General features: G+C 44.8%; 1 protein-coding gene across 7 annotated transcripts; it reads right to left on the reverse strand.

Annotated features, from left to right (window-relative positions):
• Positions 1–325: 325 nt before the first annotated feature.
• znf618 (zinc finger protein 618) lies at positions 326–21,379 on the reverse strand. 7 transcript variants are annotated; one of them, XM_057018727.1, is made up of 16 exons: positions 20,838–21,379; positions 20,589–20,680; positions 12,996–13,302; positions 12,808–12,885; positions 12,682–12,726; positions 11,147–11,236; positions 10,965–11,045; positions 10,617–10,706; positions 9,911–10,000; positions 9,742–9,831; positions 9,162–9,239; positions 7,617–7,661; positions 7,171–7,248; positions 6,535–6,729; positions 5,346–6,448; positions 326–5,272 (listed from the first exon to the last, which is right to left on the reverse strand). In XM_057018727.1, exons 3-16 carry the CDS (start codon positions 13,273–13,275, stop codon positions 4,724–4,726), a joined length of 2,892 nt encoding a protein of 963 aa, XP_056874707.1. In that variant the 5' UTR covers positions 13,276–13,302; positions 20,589–20,680; positions 20,838–21,379; the 3' UTR covers positions 326–4,723. The 7 variants fall into 7 exon arrangements, with proteins under 7 accessions (XP_056874707.1, XP_056874706.1, XP_056874705.1 ...); XM_057018726.1 differs by having other exon boundaries at positions 12,957–13,302; positions 20,589–20,677; positions 20,838–21,377; XM_057018725.1 differs by having other exon boundaries at positions 12,957–13,302; positions 20,838–21,377.
• Between the last annotated feature and the right edge of the window lie 1,324 nt (positions 21,380–22,703).

Consider the following 22,703-nt stretch of genomic DNA (forward strand, 5'->3'; position numbering starts at 1 on the left):
CGTGCAATAACACATTAATTAAATGTGCTTTAATCAAGTATCTCCCCCTCTAATCCCCCCCTTTTTAAATTCAAGCACTTGATAACTACTATAATACTTCCATTCTCTATCATCACCATGGTAACGAGGACTGCCAGCACAGCATTCTAAATAAACATTGACCTTAAAATCAGTCTGGAGGATTAAAAGTGTGAATGCAGAATGTTTTACTCACCGGGCAGACACTAAACGCATCATTTTCTGCAGTTTTAGTCTGGATGAAAGCAGAAATGTGACATAAACGACACACAGAGTTAACAAAGTTAGCAGGTCGACTCCCCTCAGATGCACGTACACCAGATTTGGAGTTTATTCACACTTCACATACTACAGTGGGTAATGTATTCAACATTGAAACAGCGCTGCCACAGAGGACACAGGAAAAATCAAATAAAATGAAGAAAAGGAACACGGAACCGTTCTTTGCCATTATATAAAAATAGTGTTGCTACAAAAGTATAAATTAGACCTACTGATGAGTCAACTCAGATCTAAAGCTACACAGGAATCTGCTGCCAAAGTGCCATAAAAAAGAACAGAATCTTTTTTTCTTTTTGCATTTTAGCAGTATAAAAATGGAATTAATGCCTGTAAAATAGGAGGAAAGCAACACTAATATCTTAACCTGAATAGCTAATACAGATTATAATCCATAGTTATAACAGAACGGATCTCAACGTTAGCATTCTTATAGCATATTTTACATCATCTCAATAAGTTAAAATCCTGAACAAAATAAAACTTACAGCTGATTTTGACTTCCTAATAACGTTATCTAAGTTGAGTTATTATATCAAAACCTTTTGAAATGCTACTGTAGAAAATAGAGGTATAATGTTATTGGTGTTCCCTATGTTACTCTGAAATGGACCCCCCCCCCAAAAAAACAGCAGTTCTTGTATTTACACAACCCATCCTCTCCACGTCGCCACGCCAACGGTCCAAATTCAGCCCAGCTTTTCTCCTCTGACGCCTGGAGAGCGTCTGAAAGTGACCCCCCCCCCCTCCCCCAGCCAGTGTTTGTCCTCTGATGCGAGTGAATTGTGTCGGTTCTAACTGTATATATCAGTAATCTTGTTAAAAGCATGCATATCTTAGATATAATTCTCGTTCGATCCACAAAAAAAGAGCTAGTTTCCAAATAAAAATCAGGCTGACGCCGGTGCGCCGACCATGGCGTTTTGTCCCAGAGTATGTTCTATTTAAAACACATTTAAAAACGGTAAGAAAAATCCCTTTATCAGGCTAAAAGGAGATCACTGCAAAGAACAAAAAACTCAAAAATAAAATCCGCAAAGCAATTTACAGTAATTCTGGATCAGAGCTAAATGTTGTGATCAGCTGAGTTCCTAGATCCTAGATTTTTAAATTACAACATTACCTTCTGAGTACTGAGGTAAAACAGCAGATTGGTGTCCAAAGAGATTTCTCAAATTAAAATATAACTTATGTGATTTAAATAAAACTGTATAAATGTGCGACACCAACACAGCAGAATGCACGCCGACTTTGAGGAGAAAACCCAGTTAAAAGTCATTTAACTCAAGCCGTACAGATGCTAATGACGGATAACTAAATGAGAGCTGTCTCTGTTGATTATCTCCAATTCATTTTACCATTTATTAACTAAGAAAATGCTGCACTTTAAAACTGACATCTTCATCTGCACCCGCAATTCTTCACTTACAATCATAAATCACAAGATAAATAAACTTTTTTCCCTCATTAATTATTAATCACTAACTGTGAAAATAACTGGCATTCTTTTGATTCGCAGCTCTTTAATCATTTAACCCAAATATGATTTTAAATGACGTCTTCTAGAAAGTGTTTGCTGCCCTCTAGCGGACATGCTTGGATGAGCGCCCCATCACTGATGCTGGGTTTGATGAAGCAGGCCTGAAAGCAGCAATGCAGCGCTTTTCAGCCTGGTGATTGGCAAGAAAACAACCTAAAAACGTTATTAAATTTGTTTCTGGAGGTAAGAAGTCGGTTAAAGTACATGTGTTAAAGTGAAATTTGGACATTAGTCAACATTTGTGCAATCAGGTAGACTTGAAAAAGTCTATTTTCACTCAGAACATCTGAGATTGTGAACTTCCCACGCGTAGCTACAGAAATACAGAAAACAAACCAACCCAGCCATGTTCGTAAGAGTCGCTTGTGCTCGTCTGTGGATTGGGAACCGGGATGAGAGCTTCGACAAGAGTAGTGAGACATGACGGCTACAACATGGAGCAGCATCGACTGTTCAATCGCGATAAAAGTATCACAACACACGATCAGTTTTTTGTTTTTTTGCACTCATCATTGCTGCGCTGCATCTGCGTCGCTGAGGTTCTGCAGGGTAAGTTATCAGATGCATTATTTTGAAATCCTTCCTGACTTGTTTCAAAAACCTAGAAAAAGAAAAAGGCTGAAACTTAAAAAAAAACATTAAAATAAAGCACTTATGACATAACGCCCATCTAAAGACGTCAATAAAACCAGGGAACGTCAAAACAGGAAACAGTTGGAAAGAAGGCCATTGAACAGCAATTTAAAAAAAAAAAAAGGCATGAGTGTTGGAGCTGACTGTGGGTTGTTTTTGAATGGTCACATGACTTTAAGGCCCAAAAACAGAGATAACAAACTAATACTCGACTAATTAGTGCCAAATGCAGCAAAGTTACAGTACAACTTCCATTCAGCCAACTCATTTCAGGAGGTATCAGTTCGGGAAATGTGTAGAATCGATTAAAAAAATAAATAATCCTTCCATGACTATGCATGCACCGACTTTAGTGAATACAGTACCCCCCCCCGCCATCCCGAGATCTGCTTTGTTGTTTTGCTGCAGGTGGCGCTAACCGGACGGAGTCGGGGTGGAACGTTTTCACGGAGTCGCGGTTCGGCGCTCGCCTCGGCATTGAGGTCACAGTTCGGTGCGTGTGTGGGTGCAGCGAGTAGAAATAAATAAAAAGTGGCGGTGCCGGCGTGGGCGCACTCGTTCCTGAGAAAATCCCGTTGGTTCGTGTGGAAATAGTCGCGAAAGTGTTGTCAGAGTATCAGAGAAACAGTCGTTTTCAGCGGATGGCGCGGGGAGACGATGCATCGTGGGAAACGCTTATTGCCTCGAAGACGGAAGACAATGTTAATGTTTGAATGAGCAGTGAGGAAGAGGAGGAAACGGTTTTTCCTCCCAACTCGTTTAAAAGGAAACACAAGTGCATAAAAACAGCAGCTAAGGCTAGCATTTAACTATTTATCATACTTGCAGCTAACCATGTGTCACCTTTTAAACGGCCTGAACTGTAACGTCTTCTCCTTAGTCAAGCACTTTTTATTCGTTTGTTAAAGATTATTATTGCTACAATCTATCGCAAAGCCAGGCAGTGGTGGCCTTTAGGTGGCGCTGTGGTTACCAATACACCACATGTCTGAGTTTTGGACACCAGCTGCAGATATCAGGCTCCTCGAGTCTTCCGTGTACAAACAGCATCCTGCTCTCTGCACAGTAAAGTGCTCAAAAGTCATTTGTTTTGAGGGTTGTGTGTGTTTTAGCATCAGCTTTGAGCTGCAGATCTGAGTGAGATCTGGATGAAAACGTGAGAATACCGTTAAAATTTGTCAAACATTTCCACAACGGTACCCAGAAACCTCCAATAACATTAGCAACTACATAAAAACGGTGGTTTCTGGACCTGGCATGAGCCTTTGAAATGGATTTTCTTTGATGGTTTAGAGTGAAATAACACAGTAACACAGTGAAGACACACTGAAGCGGGCGTTAGAAACCATTTGCGACCAACAACGGTGCTTTACTTTTTGTGCCTATCAAAGGAATCTGTTCTGAAAGGTCAAACGCCAAGTTCACTTTAAAATACTGGCCTTTTTTTGGGTTGTTTTTTTGTGCAAACCGAGCCGTTTGACCTCCAGTTTGAAAACATTTTGTTCAGTTTGGAAGGACACCAGTCCTCTGGGTGACTTTACATAATCTGTAACGGAAACAAGAAGGAAAGCACCGCGCCATTAATGTTTCATCGCCTGCTTTTAACCCGTCTTAAATAAGAAATGCATACAGAGCCGCGCGGGCGAACGATCCGCAGCTTCACGTTCACCCGCGCTGCGATAAAGCGCATCAAATTAACGTCCGAGGACACCGTCCGTGCTACGCTACAGGTACCTGCCGGCCCCGGTGACTTCACAGCAACTCGAAATGCGATGCGTTTCAAACCATTTTCGATAAAACCCGTCACCCTCCGACGGTCCGATCACCTGTGTTTAGCCGCGACAGTAGTTTGGGAGCAGCGAGAGCCGACTTTACCTGAAAACGCCAATCAGACTAACAGCAGTTGAGTCGTTATTCCGGAGCGATTCCGAACGCTGGGCGCGACTGAGAACTTGTGTGTGCATCCCGCACCGACGGCAGCGGACCAAACGGGACGACTTTTCAAACTGGACGTTCCACCCCCACTCCTCACCCCCCCACCAAAACAGTCTTCTCTCTGTATAAAATGTGTGATCGGCTGTTTCGTCTCATGGGTGTTTGAAACCTCTGTGAAGTGAGTTTCCTGTAACTACTGACATATTCCATGTCATACACGTTAAAGTTTACACTTGATCTAAGCCTACGGTATATAAATAATAGTCTGAAGTCATTGGTTGGAGGTGAAGGTTTGGTCGGTTGGGGCCGACTGGGTTCTTAGCCCATGTTGGCCCGGAGGAAAACCAGTTTGTTCATCTCTTCGGCGGTCACCTGCTGCCGTCTCTTCATGGCCAGGCTTTGCTCACACACAGTCACGCACTCGCCGCGGATGCCCACCGCCGGCACGGCCAGCAGCCACAGCGCCAGGCGAGCGAGCCGAGGGAACTTGTCACCCAACGCTGAGCCCCAGTACTGGAAGAGGTCCGGTGTGCCCTGGAGGAGCGGCTCGGCCAGGTACTGAAATATCTCTTGCCTGACCTGGTTGTGGTTCTCGTCGCTACCCGCCCCGGCGCAAGAAGAGGCGGCCCCCCTTGAGGTGCCGCCATTGTTCCCTCCCGCCTCTGTGCGGCTTATTTTGGGGGTCGGCGGGCCGTCGCTGTCCCGCTCGTCGCTACCTGAGCCTCCGCTGGCGGATACGCCGCCATCCCTGGTCTCAGCTGCCATTTCACACGCGCGGGAGATTATGTCTTCGTGCTGGTAGGCCGGCACCGACCGCAGCTTCAGCTGGGGGTCCAGGACCATGGCCACCTGGTGGGCTCGCTCAACCTGGAAACAAGAAGTCCGTTTACATGAAATGCTGAAAACTACAAAAAAAAAGGGTTCATTCAAGTGTGGGTACCTTAAAGTTCTCCTTAAGAGCTTCCAGGAAGTAGTGGCAGAGCTTACTAGCCGTGCCAGTTCCAGCCTCACCGGCTTTGGATGTGAAAAACTTCTCCAAGCGGAGGTAGACGGGCAGCACCTGCTGTAACGTGGGTCTCCTCTGGCTGCTCAGCTCCAGGGCCGCCATGCGCAGAGGCGCCAGCAGGCAGGCGAGCGTCCCTAACAGGTGCTTGTTCAGACCCTGCAGGACGGGAGCCGTGGCCTTGCTGCGGCCGTACGCCTCGCAGATCTGCTCAAAGTGGGCGTGGACCTGCAGGAGAGCTTCGGCCATTCGGTCCCAGCACGGAGGGGTGGGACACTGGGCGGCGCTTCCCTGTAGACTTTCCTCCGTTGTGCTTGTTGACGTGGTAACGCACTGGTCCTCGCGGAGGGCCAGCGTGGAAGAGGAGGCGATGTCTCGGCACGTTGAGAGGAGTTCGGCCAGCTCGTGAAGACCCCGGGCCTGGAGGCTGCGCTTCCCGAGGACGGCCTGAACGACAGCGCCCAGCGAGCACCCGGCGCATCTCAGGCAGATCCTCCCGCGGCCGCCGCCGCCGCCGAGGGGCGATCCCGAAAAACCCGCCGCCCACATCTTGGGCTCCGTAACGTAGACGGTGCGGATGTCTGACATCACAAACTCGGACAGCACGTTCTGCACCCAGTGGTGGACCTGCTCGGGACCCTCCCTCAGCTCGGCCTCCCTCACCCCCAGCACGTAGCGCTTCAGCCTCGAGCCCTCCACCTGGTAGGCCGTTAGCACGTAGCAAGCGTCCGGGCCCGACGACTGCGAGTGGCAGGTGACGGCGATCCCCAGCGAGGCGTTGGAGCCCAGGGCGCATGTGACCTTGACCTTGACTTGGTTGTACATGCGGGGCAACTGGCGCAGGGCCAAGGCACTCATATTGCCAAAAGCGTCGCGGGTGGAGTAGGCACCGTGACGGGCCCCCGTGTCCACCAGCGTCTGGGCCAGCTTCAGGAAGTCTTTGCTGTTGAGCACGTTCAGCATGCTCAGATCCGAGCACATTACCCGTAAGAGGCGCTCGGCCACCTGCAGCCGCTCCTTCTCAGGTAGTCCGTTAGTCTCTGCCAGCAGAACCAGAGGACGAGCACACGGATCAGGGTTGGGTTCTTTTCCCACCGACATACTGCAAACACAGCGTAACACTCACGGTTGAGGGTATGATTCCTCTGGGCGATGGTTTGAGGCTGGATTTGGAGTTTAACTGAGGGAGGGGCCTGAGCCTGGGATTGAACCTGAACCTGGGCCTGGCCCTGAGCCTGAGAACCTCTCCACATCTGCTCTTGTGCGCCAGAGCCTGAGGGGGTTTTGGGAGAGTCCCCTTTGGTGTGATTCTCGCTGTCAGCTAAGAGACAGAGGTCAGAGATGAGGCAAAGGCATCAACAGCACGGGGAGGGGACAAAAAAAAAGAAGATGCAAAGTGCATTTAAAAAAAAAAAAGACTAAACCTGGACATTTATCAAACCACACTTTGACTAAATTTACCCTGTATATACACACACGTGGTTGTGTCAATAGTGCCTCCTAATCAGTGCGATCAACCATGAAAATCTGCCTTTTGTAGCCTCAGAACCAGATCTGCAACAACCCAACAACGTATGACAAGTGTTGTAAAGCGCTTTGAGGAGACTTGAACATCTCTAATCAGAAATAAGAGACAATTTCCCAGATCGCCTCGGTGTGCGGTGATCAAACACACGTTCACATGCATTGCAGCCACTGAGGGTGTGTTCACCTGCTCTGCTTCCCTGCCAAGCTAAACATGCGTTTGCGGTTGTGGACTCACCAGCGTGGGACTGCATGTGCTCCAGCAGGTTGTTGTAGAACTGGAACTGGATGCCACAGGCACCACAAGTGTAGTGTTCTAAAAAATCACAAGGCCCACAAGAGCGTATGACTCTTCGTCAGAGGAGAAAATTAACACACTGTCCGTCAGCTAGCCTCCGTTTTCCCTGAGCTACGCTCGCCAAACGGCTCTGACAGTTCATCTCCGGCGAGATGGCGCTTCAGTAAATGCAGCACAAAAAGACTCAACAAGCTGCAGCATTAGTAGATAAATCAGTATATGAAAATCTCCTGACTTGAACCTCGTCTGGGGCCTTTGTCTAATTGGATGCTGATCGAAATCATGCCAATTAAACTCCAGGGGGATGAATCAATGGTTGAGTTTTAAAAAAAAATGAATCAAAAATGAAGTGAAGAGGCTGACATGTGGGAAGGGGATGAACTTACTCTGGGTCGTAGAGAACGATGTGGCCACCAGAGGGCTCGCAGTTCCTGTGTGCAGCAGAGAGAGGGTGTGTTAAATTCGCAGACCCGCTGGGCCGTCATCCATGACTTATTCACTCAGTGCGTCGGCACTCATGATTTCTTATAAAAGGTGAGGGCGATGGGGAATCACAAATCTTTTTTTGTGTAACTTTATCATCTAATGTAGAACATTACAAACCCTTTAAAGAATGCTGACAGCAGAACCTAAAATAACCCTGATTCTACCACCAAGAAGAAAACACCACCAGAATCAGACCTTTTGCTTTTAAACCTATCCTATGTGTTCCGCCCACACGCTGATCGGAGTATCAGGAACGGTGCATTCGTCCTCTAAATCTGACATTTGTCCGTTTTGAAGACAGGGAAAGAAGACAACAATCAATAAACCGCGACGAGAGCTTGTGATCGCGTTCGACTGTGCAGGAAAGTCTGCAGAGGAGATGGATGTAAATGCAAAACAGCAGACGCGCGGCACCTTCGTCAGCTCACACTCAATCAGTTAAAAGTCCAATAACAGTGGGAAACAATTTTAAAAAAACAAAACTCTGTTGAGTTAGATTTTATGCTGATTAAAACTAAAATTGGCATGCTGATTCCCAAATTGGAGTCAGTTGTTTTCCGAGCACGTCGAAGTTTTTTTCTCCACAGCTCAACCTCAGGATAAGCAAAATCCCACTGATTAGCTGCAGTGAGACTTACCCGCTGATTACGAGTGGACTCATCCACAGCTACACGGCAACTCGTTTGTGAGGTCACAACTGAGACAGTGTGGTGAGGTGTGTACCAATATCCTACAAGGGATACTCAAAAACTTGATGTGATAGAGAAAAACAGATCAGTTTTGGATTCCGCACCCAAAAATTAAAATAAAACTAAAAATAGCTGTCAGACCTGACTCAGCTAAAAACTTATTATTATTACATTTATCATGGATACAGCATAAAAGTGGACATTCACTGCTAATTTCTAAACATACATACCATAATTGTCCTTAAGACTAAAATTAAATCTATTCACTGCAGCATATTTGGAAAATGGAGAGGGGGGAGGTTGAGGTAGATGCTGAACCGGGGCAGTACCTGCTACCACTAGGTGCCGCCAACTCTCCCCAGCTGATCTCGCTCTACAGTACAAACGCGTCCATCACGGCTGCCCGGAAGTGTTTGATACGAAAAAGCCCAGAGGAAAAGTAAACTGCGATGCTCGAAAATCTGCAGCTTCTCCAAACAATTCTGTGCCACGGAGGCCATCAGTGCTCAGTCAGCGGTGGATTACATGTGTCCAAGGCCTCTAATTGGAAGGCTATTTTTGGGTCACTGTTGCTATCAGAGCCAAAGGTGATGTAACCTGGTATTTACAAGAGTTCTGATTTGTCCGCAGCTTCAACTTTTTCATTTCGACCTTGTGGCGTCCTCCACACTCAAACCTAATTTTCAGCCCGGGCGATTGAAAAAACCACACTCAACACGCACTCATCCATATAAATACAAGTCACTCAGTGCTCACCGCTTGAGTTCTGTGAACTGTTTGTATCAACCAGACTAGACTGAATTGCGCTTTCCAATTTCCGCCTAAATGGACTGTCTGCAAGTGAAAACACAGGAGTGTTAATGAGAGAAATGCCCGCATTAAATAGCAGATAGGCTTTCTAATTCCAGCTAGAAACACACAACAGACAAGATGAAGCCATTTATAAATCCTAATTTTAGTCCGCAGGTCCATCACACTGAAAGCCTTGGGAAAAAAAAATAAAACACGCGCACACACACATCCGAATGTTGGAATTACATTAAAATACGGGTTTAATTCTCGACTTCATTCCATCTTTTTGACCCACTTCTATGATGCGAGTGTCATGCTTTAAATAGTTTTTTTATATGGCAGAGAGCTTCTGAGCAGAAAGGGGTGGGGGCAGCATTAGAGAAGCACCGACGGAGAGAAAAATCAAGAAAATAGTGAAATAACAGTGAAGACGGATAAATATTTGCACACATTTGAATCGTCCCCGCAGTTTTGTCAATACCTTGAAGTCTGTTCACGATCCAAAAAAGTAACAAGAGAAAGAATAGTCCAAAACAATGCTTACTTTTGATTTTAGCAGTCTGGCTATGTCCATATTTACTCATGTCTACGCTGCCGCATTCTTGTATCCGTGAAGCCTTGATATCAAAGGTGCCTACACAAAGGGCAGATTTTCCAGAGTTAATTGAAGGACAGGCCTGTATAGACAGACAGATATGTAGTAACTGGCTCACTTATTGGAGTGTGAAGAGCAACATGTTCCTGGTACGGGTTGAAATACTTGTACTGCTTCCCGCAGAACTCGCAGACGTAGCTCCCAGTTTCTGCAGACAAGAAAAGGCACAATCAAAACCTTATCAGCATAAATGAGTGATTAAAAAGGAGAAACACTGCTAAAAGCTGCGTTCTTGTATAGAAAGGAGACAAAATAATGCAAGTTTGGCTTATTCCTAAAGAAGAAAGCAAGAGTGATGCAAAGGAAGAAGTGGGGGATTTTGATCTGAGCAAATGTTTCCCCAACTGAACAGTTCCAGGTAGAATTACACTTTTAACAAGATCTTAATATGGAGCTCCTTTCACACCTGCCCTGTAATTTGGTTTGCATGCGGATTTGGTGCACTTTGTCTGCATTTAGTGTGGAGAGCGTATTTTATCTGGGAGAATCTACAGAAAAGAGCGGCGTCTACATACGAGTGGACTTAGGATGCAACCCTGAGATTTCCCCTGATGGAGAGAACACGTTATGGCTCTCAAACATCCTCAAACCTGGGTGGGGCGAACCCTCTCCGGCGCGTGCGAACTGATTCTCTGAAAGTGCAGGTGTGAAAGGGGCACACAGAAATGTGAGATTTGTCTGCCTCGAGGGCCGGGACGCTCGCTCCGTCCCCCAAAACCAATCTAATCAGTCATTAGTGCAGCGACAGAGTGCAGGCTCCCCACCTGCGAACGCCGCCAATTGTGTTTGAAGGGACGCCCGCTGCCGCCGGTTGAACCCGCAGCCTCTGCGGAGGAAGGCGAGTGCTTTGTCCCCTGCGAAGGAGGACTTTTGGACTCATGTTCTGCAACCTTTCCATTGTGGGGTTAGCTCATGTGCTTTCAAGTTTTACAAAGTGGACCGCCACAACTTAAGGTCATGTGACTGCAAACTGTCCCCAAACACTCAACTTGTCAAGCGTTTGTCTATAATCTACAGCTTCCGCTCTACATTTCCTGTCTGTTCCCACTGTATAAGCTGACACAAATCATTCAAGCTACAGCTGGAATGCATCTGTAGGGCATCGCTCTTACTCGGTCCAATCTTCTGGTAGGGTTCTATCGGCTCCTCCTCTTTAAGGCCGTCCCCAGGTAACACCACCTGTTCATATGGATCTGGAACAACGGGAGACTCTCATTAGACCTGCATATAAACCAGAACCTTTAGTCCCAAGTCTTGGATTTGGTCGTGCAAACTGTTAAATGTCCCCGTTTACCGTCGACTGCGTGCAGGTCGCGGTGCTCCTGAAAGCAGCTGTAGTATTTGTACTTCTTGCCGCAGACGTCGCAGGAGTAACGGAAGCTGCCTGCGGGCGAGCAACCAGAGAGGAGAATTCTATTCACGTGCACAGACTATATAGTAAAGACTGAAAATTGGTTCAGGCCCCAAAAGCGTGTGATCCTCTCGTCTGTCTGAAGTTTAAGGGAGTTTAAAAAGTCTCTCATGTGGGGTTATTTAAAGTGAAATGGATTTTTTTTTATCAATCTCATGGCATTAAAAATCTATAAACTCCTGATGAGATGAGAGAGGAAGACGATGCCAAACGTATTTCAATAAATGGAGTAAAATTCAATTCGGACAGGACGCGTCCTAAAATGCAACCGAATGAGTCGTCGTACATTAACACGACGCTTCCCTTCAAATCTTGAGGAAATACTTGGACCTCTGAGTTGATGTTCCTTTGTTACTATGACAAATTGGAGTTCTTCAGATGACATGACATCCCTTAAGCTCTGGGGTCGGTTCGTTGAGACCGATTCTTCCGATTCATGGCGGTTTTTCGGACACCTTAACACCACTACGGGGGGGACTTTTTCCCAGCAGGTCTTTCTGTAGAGATAATTGGTCATCTTAAATGCTCCCAAACACTTCCTTAGCTAAGTTAGTAGCTTGCTCGGGGACTCATGACCCCAGCTTCGGATTAAAACTGCATTCTCTGCTGAGCACCTCAGAATACAGCTAATTTTTATCAGTGGCATGATGACCTCGTCCATCGAGAATGTAACATCTCTTTAAAATGAGGTTACAGCAGAAGTCGAAGACGTTGAGAGAAAATTGTTAAGTGCTCTAAATTTGCTGACATGCGTGGGCTCTGGACATCTGTCGCTGCCTGTAAAAGGTTTTTGTTATCGTAATAATGTCTCTCAAACGGCTGCAGCTCCATTTTAAGGAATTACCAGTAAATTAAGGCTAAATGTCCGTACCTCAAACACATCTTTATTGAGTTGTTTGTGAATTTGTTTGCTGATTTAAAGACAAACTGTGCTATTACCCAATTAATTAGACATGCATTTCAAATGCACACTGGTCCTATTGTGTCACATTAAAAGCCTTCCCCTCGATGCTTCCCTCTACACCTGCAGTTCCTCTGCCTTCAGACGATTCCCTTTTGTTGACGTGTTTATGTTGTCTTTACACGGCCGTACATCCATGTGCTGCCGACAGAGCGCGTGTATAAATAACTCAACTACTACAGTCAGGGTTATTTTTAGTCCCGATAATTCTAAGACTTGTGTTTGTATGTAATTTAGGAAGTAACGTGCAAATATTTGCATCTTTTCATTGGCGCTGTCAACAACTGTTTCTGTTTCGCTTCCTCTGATCATAAGCCGTCAAACTGTATCCACACCTCGCAGGTCGGCTTTAAGGTCACGGTGATCACGTTCCGGATTATGAAACGGGTCGAGTGCGCCAAAAGTGGAAACGATTTCAACGGGCTGTGACATCATAACCTTCGGAGTATTTACTTACTGTTGGGAGTGGGGGGTAGAGCGTCTCCCACCATGCTTTCTGATTCTGCAGGAAATAAATCATCCAGTTCTGATTACTCACATGAAGGAAGTGACTTAGTTCAAAATTGCACTTCCTGTGTGTTACCTCTGTGAGCCCTGACGTGTGTCTGGTAGCAGTTGTAGTATTTGTACTTCTTCCCACAAACTGCACATATGTAGGAGCCTGCGTAAAAATGATAATCAATTAATGACAAATGAGGGGCTCTGTTTCCTCTCAGAGCTCTGAGTGCACACCTATGCATGAATCTGTGCTCTTTGTCGGAGGCGGAGTACCGAGGACAAACATCCCCTCGGTCTGAGGTCTGCGGTTCACGCCCGCGCTTCCTCCTCCATCGTGTCCGCCAATGACCACGCAGATTTCAGCGGGGTTGCCGTCACCCACTTTCCCATTACTCGTCTCTGAGATCCCGGGCTCCTTCTTTATCGTGACAGACGGCGGACCGGAATTCTTCGTTTTGGGCGCTAAGGTCGGTGAGGGTCCATCTGTGGCCGCACTCCCACCGTCCGTCTGCTCCTTCCCGGGATTGGCTGGGGGTGCTTCCTGTGCACTCATGACTCCACCTCCTCTGAGCCTCTGATTCTGTAGATAAACAACAAATGACGTGAGGATTTTCATGCAGGAATTGCCTCCCCTTTCCCCTTGAATAGGAGGCTAGCTAAGCTAACAAGCTGCCCTCTTCAGCAAAAGATGACAAGAACGTTTACGTCTCCCTGATGCAGATCAGCGTTTCCTTTTGAATAGTCCAGTTGTGTTGAACTGCTCACAACAAGATCTGTGGCTTATCCAAACTGGGTCATGAGTTCTGGGGAGAGACGCCGCTTAGGAACTTACATTTAAGTGCTGTCTCGTGTTGTCATTATAGTAGAGAGAAGGCAGACATTTCCATGGCCGATATCTCCTCTGAAGTTAGAATCCCACACCCAAGCAATCTAGATGGCTCAATAGGATTAAGAGGAAAGGGGGAATGTGGGGTTTTTTTTCTCCCTTCGGTTTGTGAATTAACATGGTAAAGTACACGTCTCCGGCACTGAGAATAGAACTCTGTAAATAAAGAGTGGGTGAAAAGAGACTTTGCTTGTTACCCATGAGGAGCAGAGTGGCTTAGCTGTTCATAAGTGACCTTTGACGGCATAAAATTCCACAGCTTTGTGACACCCAAATGCTCTGCTTTCAGAAATATCCAAATTACACAACTTGCCACTTCTGCGCAGGACTATAAAAGGCTGTGTCAAGAGAATGTGCTCAAAATGCAACCAAGCAAAACAGAGTTATGCCAGGATGACTGATATTATGGAAAGAGGAGAAATTGGCCTTCTAAAAATAGTGCACAAATACAGAAACATCAAATCTTTGCAGAGCCCAGATACACCTTTCTTAGGAAAAGGAAAAGAGGCAAAGAATTTAGCTAGTTTCTCCATTCGGAGGCAGCGCTTTCCATAGGCTTAATGTCAACGCGCTCGCGCACAATCCCAAATGTAAAGGCCCCCCAAAGGCAGAGCAGACTTAGCCCAGCAAGACTCCATCCTCCGGGGCTAAATATCAAAGCAGATGACCCGTTTAATGTCAAACTTTGCCGTCTGATGAATCCCACGATGAGGTTTCAATTAGGAGTTGCTGGGTTTCACTCGCAGACGAGCGTTTTGGCATTTCAAGAGACAAATCTCACAAAAAAAAAAAAAAAGTTGGGGAGTGAGCTTTAGCTAATGCCGTCGTGGTCAGCGAGTGGCCCCAAATATCACGAAGGCACCCTCATATTCATCACTGGCATGTGTCGTGGAAGATTTTGTTCAAAAACACTCTCCCCACAAATCACGGATTGGGAAGACATTTTATATTGCGCAATATGGAGACAGTAAGACTCCAGCACACAGGTGTACATCAGAAAAGTGGCTCTCCAAGGGAAAATCTAGACAGAATATATCCCACATTGAGCCTTCCCGCACCGGTGACGTTCCCAGCTGATTGAGAAACTATTCCTGTCCAGTTGGCAAGCATGTAGAGTCCATTTTCAGATGCAGGCTCCAAACTCCTGCTGACCACTGCATCTTTCCCAGCACCTGAGCCTTGTGACGTCAACCATCTTTCCACAATGGCTGGGCACCTGTTGTCCGTATGATAAACTCGTGCATAGTTCTAAAATTCAGAGGATTTCCTTCTCACATGAGACAACAGAGTACACTTGTAATGTCAAATAATCCTGCAATAGAAATGTACAAATATATTAGTCCCTGACCTTTATTTTCTATTTATTTATGGACTCTTTTTGCATAAATAGCATGTGTATCTGAGTTTAATATGCATTGTTGTTGGGGAAAAAAAGGTCATCTAACCATGACAACAGCTGTTGACGCCCTGAAGGCAATTACTGCATCTGTAGCTCTGAAAATCTCATTTAAAATATAAAACTTCTCCTGGAGTCAATAAAACTGGAGAGAAACTAGAATAATGAGGTGTGTTTGCTGATGAACAGCTGTTATACTGAAATATAAGCTCAGGAATTTCATATTAATCCTCATGTAGGCTCATTTTGAAATACGCATCATTAAAATTCCGTATCGCCAACACAGCAGCGTCAAATTTGACATCCCAGTGTCATCAGTTCTGTTTAAAATGCAACGTTTCACAGTGTAAAAGCGGAGTTTGTAAAATTCCAGACACCTACTGTGTGGGAGTACATTAATCCAGATCAGGAAAAGTCAAATTCTTTATGTTCTATTGTTAACAGGCTGATACAGCACTGTTCTGACTGAGCAAAGGTCAAATGGACCAGAGATTTTGGGGTCCAGGCCCCTCAGAACCATCTCAGACTGATGTTGGACTGAGCTGCAGTCAGCCAGATGTGAAGGTGTGTGAGCATGGACATCAATACTGGAGACAATTTCATGCTTCTCTTACTTTATGACTGTCTAACTCTCTATTGATCCTGGTTGATCGCGACACAGCAGAGGGAATACCAGCAATTTCTCCCTCTTCTTGATATTTCATCAGGTTTTTCCTTTCACTCTTTGTTATCTCACTGTGTCACATTTTAAAATGAAAAAAAAAATAAACACAAGTCTGAAACTGACACTCTTGGAAAAAAAACTGGGCCTTATTATTTATTTATGGGGGCAAAACAAAGGGGTCCAAGAATACAATTGAGAGGAAGCAACCATTTTCCGTTTGGTTTGTTATCGGGCAATAGGACAGGCTGGTGTTGGGAGGGGCAGTATTCCGTGGCTACATGGACGTATGGCCTGGGAATGTCCCTCAACAGCAACACACAGACAAAACAGGCAACTTTGTGAACTTTTGATCTCCATCAAGTCTATTCCTAAAGATTTGGCAGCATTTTAATGTTTTCCTGAAGTGTCACAGTCTCTTTCTCTCAAACTCAACCAGGAATAACATCAGTAAAAGGCAGGTGCACATCTGGCCACAGTGTGTGGACCCCCCCCCCCCCCCATCTAGATGCAAAACAACCCAATCAAACCCTGTCATAGTTAACTTACTTCTCCTCACATTAGTGATGACAAACCTTGTGCAAGACTGCAACTAGCGCCTGGAGACGGTCTTGATTGTAACAGACTCTATATAAATAAAGTTGAACTGAATTTAATGAGCAGGAGCAGCTCGGCGAGGCCCCCATCTCCGTTTGTGTCTGAAGCCCCTTTCAGACACAAATGTGGAGCTACATGATCTTTAATGGGAGCGCATACATGAAGCACGTCAAGCTCTGGAAATCCCACCGTTGGGGGATTGTTTATTTCATATGAACTTTGCAAATTAATAAACGGCCACTGGCTAAACCTGCTTAGCATCTCCAGCTAGCTGCCTCCCCGGTCCTGTTGTCAGGAATTAAAGACTCACACAAACACATTATTTCCGAAAATAGATTTATTTTCAAAGACAAGTCTTTTCAAATTCTTCTGGAGTCAAATGTCAACCCTTACAATCTTTCCAGATTAGCCAAAATTCCATCCGCCCTCACAAAACCTGCCCTGAGCTTCTGACAGACTTAAAGGTGTAACGATGACGTTGTTGACGCCGATCTCTGACCCCCATTAATGATGGAGATGTGAAAATGCCCAAATGGCGAGCTGAGTCGGGTCAACCTTCATTAAAAAAACTCCACATCGACGTGCTAATTTCAGTGCATTTATAAACTTCCCCCAGTTTAACCATTAAACAGGACTGGTAGGGCTATTCTGCCAAACCCAAGTTCAGCTTTTTCGCCTCTACTTAGCATCTGATCGTGTCATCACGCTGTAATTTTTGCGGCATGTGTGCACACCTGCAGCTTCCATCAGGGCTCTCTCCGTTATCAGGGGAAATAAAAGGCTCGTTTATAAGCAGGGCCTGGTGCATTAGTGCTTTTGCTTTGATTGTGGTTTGCATTTAATGGAACACAGCCTTTCCTCCCAGCTCTAAATGAAGTGTCTATCACTTGTGATTTCATCAACAAGGCCTCTAATTAAACACAATCCCAGAGTTTACTTTAGATTAAGTCCCTGTGTCTGCCTCCGTCAAATTAAAATCTACGCATCTGGCCTTTAGATCTCCCACAAAATGAACAATCTGATTTTTTTCCTCATCCTTTGCACCAGACAATTGGAAATCCAAACCAGATGTGGGATTGATGTTTCTCACAAATAAGGAACACATAAAAAGCAAATGAAGGTGGAGGGAGGAGCTACACAAGCCGCGACACGGGGAAACTCTGTTAATGTTTGCATTTATGGAATGTGTATTATTTTAGAGCCATTAGCTTGTGCCAAACCATTAAAGAAAACTAAACTTTTGTAAGAGTTACTCCTCACAATCTCTTCCATGTTCGCATTAACACGTGCACATAGTAACAATAAATGGCTGCAAATCTTGCAGAATAAATAGGTTAGCCATATATTTGAACATTTTGGGGACATCTGTTCGGAATTCGGAGACGAGATACTTAAAATAATCGGCCTATATATGGGTAGGACATCCTGCTGCTGCACAATAATGAAGAAAATCAACAACTTTGTTGATGGAAAAACAACCATCGTCTGTAGCCAGCATGGGGAGGTTCGAAGAAAATTCCCTTAAACAAATAGAAACATGTTTAGGCCTGTGAAAAATGGTATTTTAGAGGGATTAAAAATAGGATGCAGCTAAAAGTGGGAGGGCGGCGGCGGCGGCAGTGGTGGGGGGGCTTCAATCACTGCTTTCACTGCATGTTTGTGTTATTCATGCAGAGTCGCCGAATAGGAGTAAAACCTGTTTCACCACAATTTGCCCTCCCCGTTCCTTTAATCAAGCGCACATTTGCCTGTCCCCTGTAATAAATGTCTTTCAACGTGGTGTATGACCAATGATTTCAAAAAGCAATAATGCAGAGAAATGGATAATTCCCCCCCCACTCACTCACACACACACACACCAGCCCCACCCCCAACATACACACATGCGATGCTCTGGTGGAAAAAAAAAAAGGAAAAAAAAAACCCCAAACTGTGTCGTCTAGTAAAATTCCATCAGCATGCACTCAAAACCCCCATAAAAACCTTTTCAATCTATATGTTAATGCCACGAATTAAAATTTAATAACAAGCGATATTGAAAAGCAGAGCTGAATTATACAAAAATAAATCCTGAAAGATCAGGCCCTAAAATTAGAAATTCAGGGCAGCATCCAGTCCGCTGCTAAACCCTTGTAGGCTGGCAGATTAAATTTTTGATGAAAATCAAAATTGCACTGCACACTGACGCAGGCTGGGCAAACCTGGAACTATTGTGATTTATGGATTCATTAAACCCCCGGGAGTTTCAGCCCCCCCGCCTTCCACTTTTCACTCCGAGAAATGAGATTTGCTTTGCAGAAAATTTGTGTTTCCAGAAAAGCTGCTCGGGCTCGGCTCTACCTCTACAACACGGTCAACAAAAAGAAGCTGTGCATAACTACGGAACATAAACAGGCCTAATTTCCAGGGCTGCAGCAATTGAACGGCCTCGTGCATTATTCATGGAGCCAATAAGGTTCACTTTTAAAAAAGAGGAGGCAGGGAAAATGTGTAGAACACACAGATTTGGTTTAAATGCAGCAGCTCTGACCTCAGGAAAGAAAAATCCCAGGGGACTAATTTAAGTGAAGCCCCCCCCCTCCATTTTCAATATGCCACAATAAACAACGGCACAAATAACAGCAGACTGTGAGGAGCCTTGGATTTTTATGGGATGTACGTTTACCCGGACTGGCAAAAACGCAACCAGGCTTTCAGAACCTGCACAACCTGCGCTCCTCCAACGACATCGACGTTCCAGGCCGGGATGGGATCCATTCTGTGCTTAATTATGCTCCCAGGAAGGAGTTTCACCTCCCTGTCCCTAACCTCCGCTGCAAAAATCCCAAGAATCAAAGCTTTTTTTTTTGAGTCGGGGGGGGGGGTTGTTTTTCTTTTCAGCACTGCAACATTACCCTCCAGAACTTTCAAACTCACTCCTCGGTCCTCCAGGTATTCTGCACATAAACATTCCAGTGGCTTTGAGACTGATCCCGCCGCATTAAAGCCCCTTTTTCCAAACTGGAACTGCAAAATTTTACACCCAGATTCTGCGCTCAAACCTGCAGAATTTCCACCCTCTAAATTCAGGATATGTGAAGGTCGGCAATAAAACTCCCTCGCAGGAAAATGGCCTCTGCAGTTTCCCTTACGTTAAAGCAAAGGCAAAGCCGCACAACATGGGAAAGTGTTTGGCGTCTGCAGGATTAATATAAACAGACCAGGCAGCGGCTGTGATTGTTTTTCCTGCTCCCCAATTTATGCTGACATGGACCTTCTTCTCCCCGTGCTCTTCATTTCAGCGCGGACGGTTATTCCTCTGCTCCCACAATTCCAACAATATAAAAATAAAATCCAAATGATCCAGTGTTTCCTCATTTCTAAATATAATTTAATGAATAGACAGGAATGGCCATTAAAGGCTAGAATTGTGCAATCCTTAGTTTCACTTTTAGGGATGTGTGAGTGAATTTCATTCACTAAATAAAGCCTAAAGTGCAAAAATGCAAATTTGTTTTAAAAAAAAACATTAATTTGATGAAAAACATCTCGTAGTTTCCGTTCAGCAATGGTTTCCAGGTAGCATTTATTTAGGATTAAGGCTTTCCACAAGCAAATCCAGATCCATTTAACAAAAAAATTAACAATTCCATCCCAAAAAACAAATCTCATGACGTTCTTCTCCTAATTTCCCCACCAACAAAAAAAACCACGACCGACAGGTGGCGCCAAACGACGCCGAGATTTCAAATCCTCTACCTTCCTAAAAATAAAAAATTCGGACTCTATTTTCACATGACGACACTAACGGGCTCCGTCGGTGCAGCCCGACATCAACGAGCCGAAGGACGCCGCCACAAACTCGGGTAAACAGCGGCGGAACCGCGGAGGGAAGCAACTAAGGGAGGTCTGCTCAAAAATTGCTGAAAAATTCACAAAACATGGCTGCAGGAGGTTTTTGTGTTTCAGATTGTTCCTCCCCTCGCCGTCCTTCATGGTGCCACTAACGCCCGGTCCGCTCACTCCAGCTGCGCACACTGTCTAAACCCAAGCGGGCTGAACCCGGACTAACTCGGCTGCACACACGACTAGTCAACAGTTAACCCGGAAAGTTGGTTAGGGAAATTCTGGCCCCACATCAACAGATTAGGTCCATTTCGGATGGCTTTCCGAGCCCGCACCTGGTTCGGTGACAGGGACGCAGGGCAGGAAAGAGACCGCGGCCGGGGGCTCGTTTGTTTGCTACGCGGAGTCAAACTTGGAATTTCTTTGGGAAAAAAAAAAAATTAAGATTTTCTTTTTTCTAAATCAGAAAAAAAAGCCCAGCGAAACAGCGTGGTGACATACCTCCAAACACGATGCGGCTCATGCGAACCAGACTCCCGCTCCAGAAACCTTCCCTCCCGGACCAGAGGTGGCTGCACAACTGCTTCCTCCTCCTCCGAAAAAAAATTAAAAAAAAAATTAATGTAAATTAGTTATGAGAAATTCCAAATGTTGAGGGAGGGGGGGGACACCCCAGCCTATTTTCTTCTCCATCCGCCAAAAGGCTGCGTTACATTTTGAGAGTAATGGCGTAATGAACGGTGGATTTACCGAGGTTCACGCACTCCGTGCAAGCGCTCCCTTTTCTGCCCTGCACGGGGGGTTCGTGTCGCGGTGGGTCTTGTGAAAATTTCGTCCGCCATATACAAGGACAGATTCCCAAATTGCGGCGCCGGCCTGCATATTCGCCTACATGGAGGGGGGAAAAAAGAAAGAAAATGGAAAAAAGTCTGGGATGAAGACAGGCGGAGGGGGAGAAATGTGTGGGCCGAAAATGACGCTACGTGGGACGAAAGAGTCCGCGAACTGCGCAGAATAGTTGATGGGGAGAATGTGGTGATTTCGCGTCATGCAAAAACGGACAAGTGTAATCTGCTGGGTTGTTTTATATTGAAAACGACTCGAATGATCCTCGATATTGTAGTCCTGTCGGTTTTCTTGCTTGTTCTTTCTGAGTGTAATCTCACTAGTTTAAAGTGAAAGTAAACCGCGATGATGGTCGGTATGCAACTTTTCTATATGCGCATTCTGCATAATTAAACCCAAATTAAATCACTCATAAATCAGGGTGATGAAATGACGGGACGACGGTTGTCTTTAACGCGGGGGCTTCTGTTCCGCGATTGTGACAGTTTAAGAGAAAGGTTTTGATTGGCCAACATTTTCTGCTTTTAAAAACCCGATTCTGAGAATTAAAAATGTTTCTTTTTCTCTCGAAATAGTTCAGTTTTGTTTATTACAATGTCTTTCTGTGACATTCTCTTCCAAAGATTTGCTAGTTTTGCTGATCTTTTATGTATTTATTTATGTATGTATATGTATTTCTTTTCAATCATACAATAAAAATAAAATACAAACGTCAAGAAAACAAGTATACTATTTAAGTTGAATTTCAATTTCCAGAAAAAAGAATGCGATAAACTCTCATTTGAGCTTTCGAGTTAAGTTGGTTTTTTTGATTATTTTGTGATGGAACGATTAAAATGATCCCATTCTCATTCTTGACACCCCGAGGGGGAAAAAAAACGTTGTTAAGTCACCGTATTAATAAACATAATAATTTAGTTTGTAGATCATTTATTACATTTGTACTTATTTGGATGGTGCTTAAAGTTCAAAAGCTATTTATAGAATATGTAAAATCCATAAGTGACACAAAGATACGTGGGCTGCAAAAGAGAGTAATAAATCTTCAAATATGTAAAACATTAGATTTAGGTCGTTCCTAAACCAAATTTTCAACAGTTGTGGGAAAAATCCGTAGTTCATTGAAATGTTTTTTTCATTTGCCGGGGGAACGACAGGGAGACGGAGAGGGATGTCGAGACAAGTGGGTGGAAAATGTGACGTGCAGGTGTGACTGCAGAATGGGCATCGTCACTTGTACACTCACGCGTGCACATATGTGCAGTTTTCTCTGCAGGGTTTTCCATTTCGTAATGCAGGCTTCCATTTATGTGACAACCTTCACCCTAAACTTAACCTGACCCAACCCTGACAGGACGTGTGACCCAAAATTTGGACCATCTCAGAGTTTAAAATCCTCCTAATACCGAGTATCAGTTTTCTCATCAGCATAACTTGGTAATTAATGATATGAGCACAGACAAAACTGTTAATCAACAGAAGCTGGAATATAAATAAGGCAGCACAAGGACATTTAGTTGGTCAGTATCAGAAGTCCAGACATTTGTAATGGCTATATGAGGAGGAAAAAAAACAGTGAGTAATCAAAAATGGAGGTGTTTTATCAAGTGATAGAAATACAGCATCCATAAATTCGTGGTTGTTCTGGGAATGCAAGACCAAGTCAAGGCCAAAGCTTGTGTAATTACAGTTGAACAAAGATATATCACAGTTCCACTGAATTAAAGCTGATTAAGACCATCGTGATTTACTGAAAGCTTTGAAGAAAGG

Source organism: Takifugu flavidus, chromosome 20 (genome assembly GCF_003711565.1).
Source record: "Takifugu flavidus isolate HTHZ2018 chromosome 20, ASM371156v2, whole genome shotgun sequence".
Lineage (NCBI taxonomy): Eukaryota > Metazoa > Chordata > Actinopteri > Tetraodontiformes > Tetraodontidae > Takifugu > Takifugu flavidus.